The sequence below is a fragment of the Balaenoptera physalus genome, assembly GCF_965194825.1.
Source record: "Balaenoptera physalus genome assembly, chromosome: 10".
Classification (NCBI taxonomy): Eukaryota; Metazoa; Chordata; class Mammalia; order Artiodactyla; family Balaenopteridae; genus Balaenoptera; species Balaenoptera physalus.
Window position 1 is genome coordinate 100,866,699 of NC_138889.1, and position 14,417 is coordinate 100,881,115.

General features: G+C 47.3%; 1 protein-coding gene across 2 annotated transcripts in view; it reads left to right on the forward strand.

The window, feature by feature from the left end:
- Window positions 1-3,362: 3,362 nt before the first annotated feature.
- The window catches only part of PTPRJ (protein tyrosine phosphatase receptor type J), a 164,679-nt gene continuing 153,624 nt past the window's right edge, over window positions 3,363-14,417 (forward strand). The window contains exon 1 of one of the 2 annotated variants that reach the window (XM_082478336.1): window positions 3,363-3,826. In XM_082478336.1, coding sequence (XP_082334462.1) covers window positions 3,383-3,826 — 444 coding nt within the window. In that variant the 5' untranslated portion in view covers window positions 3,363-3,382. The remainder of the gene's footprint in view (window positions 3,827-14,417) is intronic. The other variant, XM_082478337.1, reaches the window with a different exon arrangement.

Here is a 14,417-nt window from a genome sequence, read left to right on the forward strand (position 1 = left end):
CCGCTTAGGAGGGCTTTGGAGAATGGTTTGCTCATGGTGGCTTTTAAAATAAACTGAGGGTTGCCAGGCTGAATGTACTCCCTGCAGGGCCGGTGACCTGGTTCCAGGCTGGTGCCCAGCAGGCTTGCTTCCTGCTTGGATGGTGGACCTCTCATTAAACATGGTTGCCTTGCCTGTTCCCCATTCTTGGGGGATGAAGTGGAAAGTCTTGTACCTTCTGTTACTGCCTATTTTAAAATTGGGGAAACTGAGGCCCAAGAGAGTCATGATAAAAGTAATAACAACAGCCAACACATAAAACACTTTATATTAAGTTATCTACAAACGTCAAGGGAAGGTGCACCATGATATAGTGGCAAGAAAGGTATGGTTTCAGATTCTGGTTTTGCCCCTCTGAAGCTCTGTGATCTTGTGTAAGTAACTAAGCCTCTCTGAGATGTAGTTTCTTTGTTCCTAAAATATTGATAATGATACCCATTCTATAGCGTTGTAGTAAGGAGCAGAAATAATGGATGTAAAGTACCTAGAGTAGTGCCTGGCACCTAGTTAGTACCTGATCAACGGTCTTTATTGTTAGTAGGGATGCAATGCAGGCCAGCCATAAGATAAATAGTGCCTTCCAATCCTGTTTCACAGCAAGAATTACCCAAGGAGCTGGTGAAAAGTACAGATACAGTCCTCTGCAGTCTAAGGAAAGGCATGGGAATGTATATTATAACAAGTCACTGGGTGATTCTTATCTGGCAATTTTGGAACACATTCAGGTACACTCCCCTCCAACCTCTTGCTTTGACCCTTTCATTCTCTGTGCACCTGGCCCCATATTCAGTAAAGCTTTAGCTTTTGCTTGAGGGTGGACATGATTAAAAGGTCAAATATCATTACCTATTCTCAGAGAGAATGTGCCCTGAACTTTGCACAGTAGATTTATTCCTGAAAAGCTGTTTGCAAATGGAAGTTGGTGTGTGTGTGTGTGTGTGTGTGTGTGTGTGAACAGACATATATTTAACACCTTAGTTTGCTAGTCAAAGGAATGCATTCAATTCAGCTAAATAAATATTATATGAGTGATTATTATGTGCTGGGGATACAGTGACAAGTAAAATGCAGGCCTTGTCTTCAAGGGCCTGACTTACACTCCACTGTGGTTAGGTAAGGTTAGCACAGGGAGCTACAAGAGCACAGAGGGAGAAGGGTACCCAACTCAGGGTTGGGGCATCCGGGAATTTCTAGGGGAGGCGGCATCTGAGGATCTTCCTGTACACTGGAACATAATCTCAAGTCCTTTTGCAAAGAGAATGACCCTTCCCTAATTTATCCTTGTGGAAAAATGAGCTTTCACACCATGCTGCTCTGGATTCATTTATACAATCATGCAGCTGCACAAATACCGAGTTCCTGCCATGGGTAAGGCACTGAGTGAGGTGTTGCAGGGCAACCAGGGGGAGAAAGGTCCGGTCCCTGCCCTCAGGGAGTTTATACCACACCTACTCAGGATTAATTTATGTCTCATATAGGTCATTAATCCAGTGTGATCTGTTTATGACTGAACAGGTAGTTTATTATTCAAGTTGTAACTCCCTTTACTGAAAATACTGTTTATTCTCTTTCATCACCATGTTGTGGGGAAATCCGGTTCCAACTAACACAACCGTGAGCATATATTTCATCCAGGAGAAAAATGCAAGCGCACGCTGGCGTTCCCAGAGCTGTTTGCAGACCTGTCATGAAGCAGTGGAGGCCTGGATGGATTCTTAGGGTCGGTAGGGTCTGTGAGTATCTGGGGCAACCTGAAGACCCGGTAGCACCAGCAGTAAGTCATGCTTTCTTTGGCTATCATGGATAGGAATGCCTTTCAAACCACCTGTCTCTGCCCCAAGAAGGTGAGGAGTCAGGAAGGAACAGAATTCCTGGTGAATTACGATAATTACACCGTGTTTAAACAAAAGATGGCAGGGTGTTTGAGTGTCCAGTTGAGGTTCCCTTACCTTCTGTTCTCTGTGTGTGCAGTCCTTGTAGGAGCTGCTTAGACCCTTTAAGCGAAGATGCGAAGATGCGTTCCCCTCTCGTAGATGGGGAACCTGAGGTACAAGAGGTGTCTGGTGGTGGTGTTGGGCACCTGGTGGTTTACAATCTGCTGCACGTCGAATCCAGCCCAGACTTATTATTCTGCCTTTCAAAGTCTCCTCTATATATGAACCCCTCAACCTCCCATTCGCTGCTTCTCAGAAGGGCCAAGCCTGAAGCATCCGCCTCCCGTTTTTTGCCAAGTTTCTCCCACTTCCTGAGCCCCTGCCCCCCTCTATCTTCCTGGTGAAATTCAACCCATCCTTCAAAGCCCAGCTCAGGTGTCACCTCCTCCCCTGGTTGGAATTCATCTCTCCCTCCCCAGCACTCCTTGGTTTAGCCCTTTCTCTCATTACTTTTCCTTGGGCAACAGGCTGAGCATCTCAGATTCTCAGTTCCCTCCTGTGTGCATGGGCATAACAGTAACATCTGCAGTAATCTTTAACCCCTTTCGGGCTGTGGACTTCTTTGAAAATGTGATGAAAGCTGCTGGAAGAGCTCCTGCTTACTGAGACCCACTATGTGTGGTGTCTGGCCGGGTGTTTAGGACTTTTCCGTTCATTATCTCATGTAATGGTCAAGTCTCTCCAGCCAGGTACTAGTATTATCCTCACTTCACAGATGAGGAAAGGAGGCCCAGAGAGGTGAAATGCCTCTCCCGAGGTCACACAGCTAGTACTACTAGCAGAGCCAGGTTTACCATATGGCAGAGCGGGGGTCCTAATCACTGGACCCGCTCCAATGCCCGCTCTCTGCCTCCCTGGTCCGGGGATGGGGACGGGGAGAACACACTGCACGTCCCCTACAATTTAGGGGTTCAAGCACCTCCACTGCCACTCCAAGCCTTCGCCGGCAACCCAGCGAAGGTCAGCCAGGCCTTCGCTGGGTTGCCGTCTTAACGCAGGCCTGGCTGTGCCGTCGGCAGGGGTCTCGGTCAACATCTGGTGACCCAAACTCGGGGCCGTGGAGCCGGGCCGAGGGGTACGGGCTCGTGGCTCGAGAGCCGCAGAGCCGCGTCCCGGGTGCCGAGTCCCAGGAATGTGGGAGGGCTGGGCGGAGAGGGCGGGCAAGGCGGGGGCGCTTCCTCTGCCCGCCGGAGGGGAGCCGCCCGGGTGCGCGCGGGGAGTGCCGCCGCCCCCTCCCAGCCGCCCGGCCGGCCCGGCGGGGGCGGGGGCTGCAGCGGGAGGGCGGCGATGGGCCGCGGTGCTCGGCAGCCGTTCGGCCGGCCGGGGTGGGAGGAAGCGATGAATATTCAGAGGGGGAGGGGGAGGGAGGGGGCTGAGCGCTCGCCGAGGCTCCCTGCAGCCCCATCCGCATGACGCGCGGAGGAGGCAGCGGGAGCCGCCGGAGCCGCCGGAGCCGGGATCAGGGCGCCGCGCGCGGGGGGTGGGCGCCGCTCGCTCCGCCCTGCGAAGCCCCTGCGCGCCCAGGGACGCGTCCCCTCCGCTGCAGCCGCGCCAGGCTCCGCCGTGTGGCCGCCGCCGCTGCCGCTGCTGCCATGTCCCCGGGGAAGCCCGGGGCGGGCGGAGCGGGGACGAGGCGGACCGGCTGCAGGAGGAGGAGGCGGAGGCGGCGGCTGGAGGCGGCGACTAGGGCGCCGGGACTCGGACGCACGGCGGGGCCCGACTCGCGCGTCCCGGGCACGTTCCAGGGCGCGCGGGGCATGAAGCAGGCGGCGCGGGAGGCGCGGCCGCCTCCGCGCTCGCCCCGGCTCCGCTGGGCGCTGCCGCCGCTGCTGCTGCTGTTGCGCCTGGGCCAGGTGAGCTGGGTGGGCCCGGGGGGGGGGCGCGAGGAGGGTGGGGGGCGGGACTGGCAGCCCCTGCACCTGCCCGGGTGCGCCCTGACTGCGGGGATCGGGGAGGTGGCGGGAGGTCCGCGTCCTCGGGGCCCCCTGCTGCTGGAGGCCGGCCTCGCGCGCCGGCGACCGAGCCCTTTTCCCGGCTGCCGCGTACGCGAGGGAGGGTGGTGGGCTTCGGGGTCCCGGGCGCCCGGAGCCTCCCCGTGGCCGGCCCCGCGCGGGCTGCAGGCCGCCTCTGGCCCGGCCCTGACCCGAGCTGGTCACATCTGGCCGGCGCGGGCCCGGCTCGCCAGCCCGAGGCGGCCGGAGGGGGCGTGTTTGCGGAGGGCTCCCGACGCGGAGCCGGGCGGGCCTGGCCGAGCCGCGGCCGACCTCCGACCCGGCCTGCGGGGGCCCGAGGGGCCGGGCCGAAGGGCAGCGGCGGCGGCCGCGGGGAGCCGGGGCAGGGTCGGGCGCTGGGCGACGGGCAGTGGGAGAGGCGCGGGGCCTCCGGGCAGAGGGCGCTGCTTCTGGGGAAAGTTCCCAGCCTCGGGAGAAGGTGGCCACTCGCAGGCGTGCCTCCGGGCGAAGGTCCTCTTCCCGGAGAAGCTGCTGGCTTCCCTGGATGCTTAGTTCGTGCTTTGTGGGCGCCGGCTCCCCCTCCTCCCCGCCCTGTTTTCTAGCTTCGCTTTTCAGATAATGCTGTGCCTGCCGTTTTGGTGACGATCTTTCTGAAAGCGCTGTTTCCCCTTCACGGTGTTCCCACGGGGTGAGGCCGGGCAGCTGGGAGATGTCCCCATTTCACAGATAGGGAACTGGAAGGAGAGAAGTGAAAAAGCAGAATCACCCAGCCCTGCGGCGGGAGCTGAGCCAGCGGGTTCGTCCTCACAGCTTTCTAGGAGACTGCTAGGGTCTTGAACTCGCAGTGGAAAGGGCCCTGATGATACCCCTGTTGTGCATTTTGTAAAGGAAAAACCTTGCTTCTTTTATACAGACAGCGGCTCTGAGGACATGATGTTTGAAAACCTGGGAAGTGAGTTACTGGCTGGTGATGGAACCTGGCTTCAGGGAAAACTGTTTTTTTTTTTTTTTTTTTCCAGATCCCTTCCTTTCTCTTTCTTTCTTTCTTTTAAATTGAAGTGTAGTTCATTTACAATATTGTATTAGTTTCAGGTGTACAGCAAAGTGATTCGGGTATACATATATATGTATGTATCTATATGTATACTTTCGATTCTTTTCCATTGTAGGTTATTACAAGGGAAAACTTTTCAAGCACAAATAAAAAGATTGTCTGAGAGCAGAAACATCAGCCTTGGGGCAGCAATGCAGCCCAGCAGGCAGGACAAGAAGGCAGCTGGGGCCTGGGGGCTGCGATAACTCTCAGCACCCAAAGGACGCTCTGGTTGCCAATGTCCCCTCGCAGTTTTCCTCGGCAGGCTTTTGAACAGGCTCTCCTGAAGGCCTGGAAGGCTCTGTGACTTCCTGCAGAGAATATTGGATTAGGTGTCAGAAGACCACCTCCAGGGCCAGGTTCAGGTTGGACTTGCTCTTCCGTCTCCTCCATCCTCAGTTAACAGCTTTTGCAGCATGGGACCACCTGCCCCATAGAGTTGTTTGAGGGACTTTCACTGGCCAGTGTCTGAAAGAGCTTTGTAAACATTAAAGTGTATCCAGATGGGGTTAACATTAACGTACAGCGTGTATGGACTGTCTTCTCCCTGACCCTGTAAGGAAATTCATGGAGAATAGTATATGAGATTAAAAAAATATTGCCTTATATTGAAGATCTCTTGTATCAAAGTTAATGCTAAAGAAGTACTTCATTTATTTTTAGTTTACTTTGGTACATATATATTTTATTATATTATTTATGGTTTTGCTTGGGCCCTGATGGTTGCTAGCTGTGCTTTGAATCAGCGAGAAGTTTCTTGGGTAAATTTATTTCTTGCCCAATCCTTCCTTGTGTTTCAATAGCATCTTGCCACGCTACACTTGTCCCCTATTCAGATATTTCCTTCCTCTCTAATTTGTCCCGTAGAAACTCAAGAGGGCTCTTTATTTCTCATTTTTGGATACATTATAAAATAGGAAGTCTAAAAGGCTCTCTGAAAAAGCATCTTCAAAATCCACATTTGACGGTTTATTTTGATATTGGGTATTTCAGGGAATCAGTGCGTTTTTGAGCTGGACCAGACTTCAAGATAGCTCAAAGTCCTTTTTCTTTGTTCTTTTGTTTGTTTCTTTTCTTTTTCTTTTTTTTTTTTAGATAAGGCTATTGAGGCCCAGGGAAGACAGCGATTGGGCTGAGGTCACCTGGCAAGACTGTAGAGGAGCTGGGACTGGAACCTGTGTCACTTGCCTGCGCCTCAGATTTTCATGATGCTGTTTTTTTGGCCATGTTTTCTCTTTGTTCTTAATTTTACTATAGGCACAGCCCTGCCTCACTGTGTACTCCTGAAACTGTGGGTGTAAATTGAGTTTTTCAAAGTCGAATCATACTTGAGATTGAAAGTCATATTTGAGATTTCTGAAGCTTGTACAATACATATAGGAAATGTGGCTGAAGTTATCTGACTGCCTCCCTCACACTTGGTTGGTTTTGTAAGGCTTGGATGGTGTGTGTTTTAAAATGGAATCAACTGTAGCAGCTTAAAAAATGGCCAAGTTATAGAAAAGATGAAGCTCTGGGCATTAATGATGATGGGTGTGGAAGCAAGGAAGCTGAGATGCTGGAAGACTCAATGCTTAGTAGGGCTGGAAAAGCAATTTTAAAAAAATTTATTTATTTTATTTATGGCGGTGTTGGGTCTTCGTTTCTGTGCGAGGGCTTTCTCTAGTTGTGGCAAGCGGGGGCCACTCTTCATAGCGGTGCGCGGGCCTCTCACTATCGCGGCCTCTCTTGTCGCGGAGCACAGGCTCCAGACGCGCAGGCTCAGTAATTGTGGCTTACGGGCCCAGTTGCTCCGCGGCATGTGGGACCTTCCCAGACCAGGGCTCGAACCCGTGTCCCCTGCATTGGCAGGCAGATTCTCAACCACTGCGCCACCAGGGAAGCCCCCAAAAAGCAATTTTTTAACCTGACTTCTCATTCCCCTTCTTCAAGACAGGAAGGATGGCCAGAGATGATTCCAATATGAGGACTTTGCTGGGTGCAGTGACTTCACCCATTCTTGTAGCATTTTTGCCCACTAATTTTGGTTTGTGTGTATGTTTTAGGCAATGTGACAAAGCAGTTTTTCCCCCTTGCCTCCTTCTTTGGAGAAAAGCAGTCCCGACAGATTCTTTATAAAATCAGCTTGATAGTGGGCTGCTTTAAAATGAAAAAAAAAGAACTGGTGACTGATAGCTGTTTTGTTGGTCTTATAGTGTTTTGGATTTGCTTTTCCTTTGTGTTTTGTTTCCTGGTGAATAATAGCTGTTCGTGTTTATTGTCTACTGTAGCTAATCCTTAAGCCCTCTTACCTACCTGTTTCATCCAGGGTACAAAAAAATATTTTGACTCCCCTTGAAATTCCTTGTTAAATTCTCGTAGGCGTGACTTTAAATATTTTTGTTTTGCTTCGGAACAACAACGGAAAAACCAAACGATTATGTTTTGTTTGCAGACAATTTAAGAAAACAGCAAATTGGTTTATGGTTAGACTGTGACTTTGAGCCGACTTCAAGTTTAGCCCCACGGTAAAGATAACCACAGAACACCCAAGGTTTCCTAAGCAGAGAGAATCCTGGCTCCTGAGCGAGCAATTTCGGTCAGCAAAGAGGTTATTTAGCTCCTAAAAGTAATTTTTGCTTGGGGTTGAGGCCCAGGTAGAGTTGCTGAATGACTGTAAGCCTGGGTTTAGCCAGCACATCATCAGCAATTACTTACTTAGTTCATTCACTGCTTGGCCAAGGGAATTATTTTGAGTGTAGGGTAAGAGGCAATTTTCTGTGCATTTCCCTTCTAATAGAATGCTGCTGATAACATTAATTAATAGGTAACTTTATATGTGGCAGGCACTAAGGGTTTTAATGCATTATCTCATTTGACCATTGCAGAAATAACTGAGAGGTAGGTGCTGTTCATGGTCCCATTTTATTTTATTTTAAATTTTTTTTTTTTTTTTTTAAATTTTGGCCACACCGAGTGGCTTGTAGGATCTTAGTTCCCTGCCCAGGGATCGAACCTGGGCCCCAGCAGTGAAAGCACTGAGTCCTAACCACTGGGCCTCCAGGGAATTCCCTGATCCCGTTCTATCCGGGAGAAAACTGAGGTTCAGAACTTACCAAAGATTCATAACTAGTATATGGCAGAGGTGGGTTTGCCATCTCTGCTGCTCCAGTTTACTGTCCTGTGCTGGAAGAATTCATGTGTTTTACAAAAGTCTTAAGTGTGCAACTAAGAGAGGAGGTGACACAGATGAGCCTATCTATGAAACAGAAAGAGACTCACAGACATAGAGAGCAGACTTGTAGTTGCCAAGGGGTGGGGGGGGGGTAGGGGAGTGATGGAGTGGGAGTTCGGGGTTAGCAGATGCAAAGTATTATACACAGAATGGATAAACAGCAAGGTCCTACTGTATAGCACAGAGAACTATCTTCAATATCCTGTGATAAACCATCACGGAAAAGAATTTTAAAAAGAATGTATATATAGGTATAAATGAATCATTTTGCTGTACAGCAGAAATTAACACAACATTGTAAATCAACTATACTTCAATAAAAAAAAAAAACGAGGGGAAAAAATAGAGAGGAGGTGACTGACTTGTGGTGAAGGACAGTCTTGTGGGGCCTGAACCCTCATGGGGCAGGGAGTCATTTTGGGTTCTCTGCATTCTAAACCCTGTAGAATCTACTCCATTTGTAACACAGACAGCCCAGGAACCCCCTTTCCTGCTCATGTTTCTTTGGGAGCCTGAGTATGTGAGGCAGGCCTGCTTAAGAGGAGACAGAATGGGATTTGGGATGGAAAGACCTGGGTTTAGGTCCTCGCTCAGCCAGTCAGTAGCTGCATAAACTTGGGCAAGCCACTTAACCTCTGTGACTCCTCATTTCCTTATCTGGAAAATGGGACTAATACTTCCTGCTTCACTGGGTGGCTGAGAGGATCAAGTAAGATAGAAGAGGAACTGCTCTGTAAATTCCGAGTCTCGGTTGCTAGCTGTGGCTGCTGCTATCTGCGGAGAGGAGGTGGGGCTTCAAATCATTAATTCATGTAACAAATATTTATTACGCGTCTCCCACACAGTGGTGCGGAATCACCCTAGTGGTGTGCAAAATGAACTTGACTCACAAAACATTTTAGAAACATGTTAATAATTATTTATTTTAGGGGAGCGTTAGTAAAAAAATTATAAGTGAGATGTCAAACCCGTGAGGGTCATGGTAAATACATTTGTTTAAACTTAATAAAAAGTTAAGCTAAAGAAAAATATCGGGTACAGAATGATATAAAGATGGTGTGGTTACGGCACACGTGTAAATGTGATAAATTGCTTAAATTGGGGACATACTGGATGTGGGACAGGCATTGAGTGGAGGCCCTGGTGATGAGCAAGAGAAGCAGCCTGGCTTCGTGACTCTTACAGGCTGTGGGGCTGACATCATTCTCATCACCCCCAGCTAACCAGTCACAGGTGTGATACAGGCCGTGCATGTGATGTCTTTGCTGCCCCTCCACAGAAAGGGCTGGCACTGGATTTGCCAGGGAAGGAGTGGTCATGAGAGGGGCAGAGAGTCTCTAAGTGGAGATCCCTGGAAGCTGCAGGTCTCTCAGACCAGAGGAGTCCACAGCAATTTTGTCACCTCCTCGTATGGCTTTCCAGTGGCTTTTCTGGTGACCCCTTGGAAGACGGGAGCTGTAGGAAATTTGTTATTACTTCCTTATGAGTGATAGGATTCCTTAATAGTCATCCTGTTGTCTCAGAATTTCCACGGCATGTAAATGCCTGGGTGACGGGTGGTGGCAGTGAGACAGCAGATGGGGGGGGCACTTTGAAAGCGAAGTAGTGTCAGTTCCCACAGAAGGTCTAATTTTAAACATGCAAATAATTTTCAGTTCCACTTTTCCTTCTTCCTGTTAGAGGGAAGCTGTCCCCTGTTGCCATTTCTGAGGCTTGAGCAGACAATGTCATTATTATGCCACAAACTATCTCCTTCTCCAGGGCAGGGATGGGGTGGTGTTTTTCTGAGTGCCTGTGCTGGTCACAGTCTAGTGTTACTTCATGGCTTCTGAGCAAAGAAGTGAGTGAATATTAAAACTCAGCACCAATACGGAGTCCAGCACAGTGGTTCTTAATCTTTCAGGGGAGGGAGAGGTTGAAGACCCTTACAGAGTATGCAAAAGCGAAGAATCCTTTCCCTAAAAGAAATGCACACATTTACAATTTGGTATCCAATTTCAGGGGTTTCACAGACTCTTTAAAGTAGACCATGAAGCCCAGGTTAAAAACCCTCCAATCTAAAACTGTAACATTTAGAAAAATATCAGTCCTCTTCAAAGAGATAACCCTTCGGTAACCTTGGTTTCCTCCCAGGAAAAAAAAGTTTCTGTGTGATGTAGACAAGTATCTATGTTCAGCTTTTTAAAAAGTTACATTAAAGGAAACATTATATATACATTGTTTTCTACTTAGGCTTTTAATTTATTAATACTTAGTTATCTTGGAGATTATTTCATATCTGTACCCATAGTTTTAACTCATTTCTTTAAATGACTGCCTTATATTCTGATGTGTGACTTTACCATAGTTTATTTGGCCATTCTCCTGTCAATGGACAGTTAAGTTGTTTTTAGACATCCTGCCCCCCTTTTTACGAATCATGCTTCAGAGAGTGTCTTTCATACATACTTCTTGTAACCTTCACAGGAATATCCATAGGGTAAATTTCTAATTTTAGGATGGCTGGGTTAGAGGGTACATGCGTTCAAAAATTTGATAGCTGTTAAATTTTCCCCAGTTTGTACCTGCATGCGTAGGCTTGGAGAGTGTCTGTTTCTCCATACTCTCAGCTGAATTGAGGATTGTTAAATTTGTAAATGTGTGCCAGCCTGAGAGGTAAAAAATTGTATCCTGTTACTTTTAGTTATATCTTCAATTTTGAGTTAGTTGAGCATTTTTTTCTTGTTTTGGGCTATTTGCATTAATTCCTTCTTTTTTGGGGGGGGGCGGGGGTTAACTCCCTGTTCATTAAAAAAAAAAAAAGATTGTCTTTTTGTTATCAATTTGTACAGCGCTTTGGAAATTGAGGAAGTTGGTCCTTTGTCTCTAATTTGTGTTTCACTTACATATATTTTCCAATTATTTTAGATGCAGCCCTTGTCCTTAGGAACTCAGAGATAAATAAGACCCCTGGGTGATGAAGAGAGTATAGACCTGAGAGCCAGCCTGCCAGATTGGACTCCTAGCTCCACCATCTAACTAGCTGTGTGCTTTGGGCAGGTGCCTTAACCTTTCTGATCCTTGGCGTTCACATTTCTAAAATGCTAATAATAGCAGTGGTACCTCTCACACAGGATAGTTGGATAAGTTAAATGGGATCACATTATATTAAAGTTCCTTGTAAATGGATATAGAAATGTGAGAACATTGCTTCATTTTCTCAAGAATTAGATTTTTAAAGTTAGGGCAAAAGGCCATAATTATGAATTGTAAAAATTGTGTTACAAAAATTTTTAAATTGGATTTAAGAGATTAAATCCACAATGGATAGTATACATACATACATATATATGTGTTTATATATATATTAAAATGTATAATGTGAAGCAGTGTAGGCTACTCGGCTAGCATAATTTAAATTATATTTCTCTTTTGACAAGTTAATATAATTGAATTAATATAGGTCAAATGAACAAGATATGACTGAAGAATGGCCAGTGTGGTCTTTGCCCCAAAAGAGCACAGGGATATTGACCATGTCCTTTAAAGCACCAGGGTCCTCCTTGAGCGTCTCTCTTTCTCTTGTGACCTGGCCAGCTCTGGCTGTGGCCACCTCCTATCTCTGGGGACATTTTCTGTAGGACCAAGAGGACTTATTTTATGCCACCAACTGAAAGTTTAAAGACATAATCCTTGGCTCTAATTGCAGGCGATGGGAAGTTGAGGGAGAGTGTGTGGACCATGCGACCCTGTTTCCATGGCAGCAAGGTGATGCTGCATTTCCTGCTACTGGCTGAGGGACTACTACGTTTTCATGTCCTTGTGTCATGGCGGTTATTCCTTCCCCACTAAGCATGGACCACACTCGTGGTCTTATTTTGCCAAGACACTGGCATACTTTACTATTTACAAAAACGAGAATGTTATTTTTACCTTATAGTTTGCAAGGCCTTCAACATATATGAACTCATTCAGTTCTCATAGCATCCCTGTGAGTTTGTCATTGTTATTCCCATTTAAGGTGTGGCTCAGACTCTCAGTGACTTGTCCAGTCCATTTCAGGTGCCATCTGTCTTTCGCACAATAATAATGTACATTCATTGTGTAGCCCAGTTTTTAACATTAGTCAAATTTAGAATTAGCTTTTAAGAGGCAAATGGGGCAGTTGAGTCCCCTAGTTTGGTTCATACATAATTATTAGGTTGAACCATATGAAATTACTGTTTTTGGTCCTTTGATACCGGTAGTTGTATATGGGTCTACCTAATATGTCCCAGAAAATGTTCTTTTAAAGTGTGGTTTAGAAAACCAAATCATAGACTTGCTTGTTGTAAAGCAGTATATTTAAAACCATGGGTCATGGGCTTCCCTGGTGGCGCAGTGGTTGAGAATCTGCCTGCCAATGCAGGGGACACGGGTTCGAGCCCTGGTCTGGGAAGATCCCACATGCCGCGGAGCGACTAGGCCCGTGAGCCACAATTGCTGAGCCTGTGCGTCTGGAGCCTGTGGTCCGCAACAAGAGAGGCCGCGATAGTGAGAGGCCCGCGCACCGCGATGAAGAGTGGCCCCCACTTGCCGCAACTAGAGAAAGCCCTCGCACAGAAACGAAGACCCAACACAGCCATAAATAAATAAATAAATAAATAAAATTAAAAAACAAAAAAACAAAAAAACAAAAAAAACCATGGGTCATAAAATCAGTTTAGTGATTTTAATAGATAGAATATTGATTTTAATAGATAGAATATATTCTATTCTATCTATTAAAAATGATAGAAGAGAAAATATTGGCATCTACTGTATGTAGGAAGGGTAAGTATTCCTTTATGAAACTTGTTTCAGTTATATATATGTGTGTGTATGTGTGTGTGTATATACTGAATTGCATATAAATTGAATTAATCATGGCGTCAATCATTACCAAAAAACCTGGAAGCCATTATTATCGGGAATGGAGTGATGGAAGGTGTGGGGTGCGGGTGGGCATGGAGGTGGTGTCTGTTTCCAGGGACAGTGGAAAACCAGTATAAAGTCCCCAAATGTGCATAATCAGTGCCCCCATATATGACTGAAAACCATTATGCGGTGGCTGGTCCAGGAAGGCCCTTAGGAGGAGAGGGGGTTGACTGGCAACTGAGGAGGCCTGACTTGAAGTAGTTGCCCTTCTGGATAATTCGGGGGGACCACCCCAGTGGGACAAGCTATTGGCCACGCTCTGTGTTCTTTGGTAAATAGGTTTGTTAGGGAGCTAACAGTTACCGTCCAGTGTGTTGTCTACTTTGAATGAGAACTTAGGACTGTCTCAGGGGAGCTGGGGCGCTGAGGGCTTCACACATCTGGTGGACAGTGGAGGACTCAGACTCACGGCCGAGACGCTTGTTTTTTTTTTTTTTTTTTTTTTTTTTTTACCTCCAGGCCATGCTGCCCTCATTCCACTCACAGTGATCTGCACTGTCTGGGGGCTGTTAGCGCAGTTGACTGGAGGATCCTGGTCCAGAGATCGATTTGATTCCCCTATGAGTCAGTTCTGTTTTTTTCTTTTTTTTAAATATAAAAAATTTGAAAATATAGATAAATAAAAAAGAAAGCAGGGACTTCCCTGGTGGCGCAGTGGTTAAGAATCCGCCTGCCAATGCAGGGGACACGGGTTCGAGCCCTGCTCAGGAAAGATCCCACATGCCGCGGAGCAACTGAGCCCGAGCGCCACAGCTTCTGAGCCTGCGCTCTAGAGCCCGTGAGCCACAACTACTGAGCCCACGTGCCACAACTACTGAAGCCCGCGCGCCTAGAGCCCGTGCTCTGCAACAAGAGAAGCCACTGCAGTGAGAAGCCCGTGCACCACAACAGAGTAGCCCCACTCGCCGCAACTAGAGGAAGCCCGTGCGCAGCAAGGAAGACCCAATGCAGCCAAAAATAAATAAAGATAAAATAAAATTAAAAAAAAAAAAAAAGGAAAGCAAAATTATCTGTAATCTCCACTCTCCTGAAATTAACTCCTGGTACCATTTTATGATGGGTGATCTTTGTCTCTTTCTATGCTTGTTCTATCTATCTCTTTCTCCTAAAATAGGATTCCTTCCTATATATGCTTTGTAATTTATATTTTTCATTTTTTTTTTATTGGGTTAGATGCTGGTACCCCAGGAGGTCACAGCATAAACATGAGGCTTCTTCCTGGAGGGTCACTGTTACTCAGTAGAAAGTCT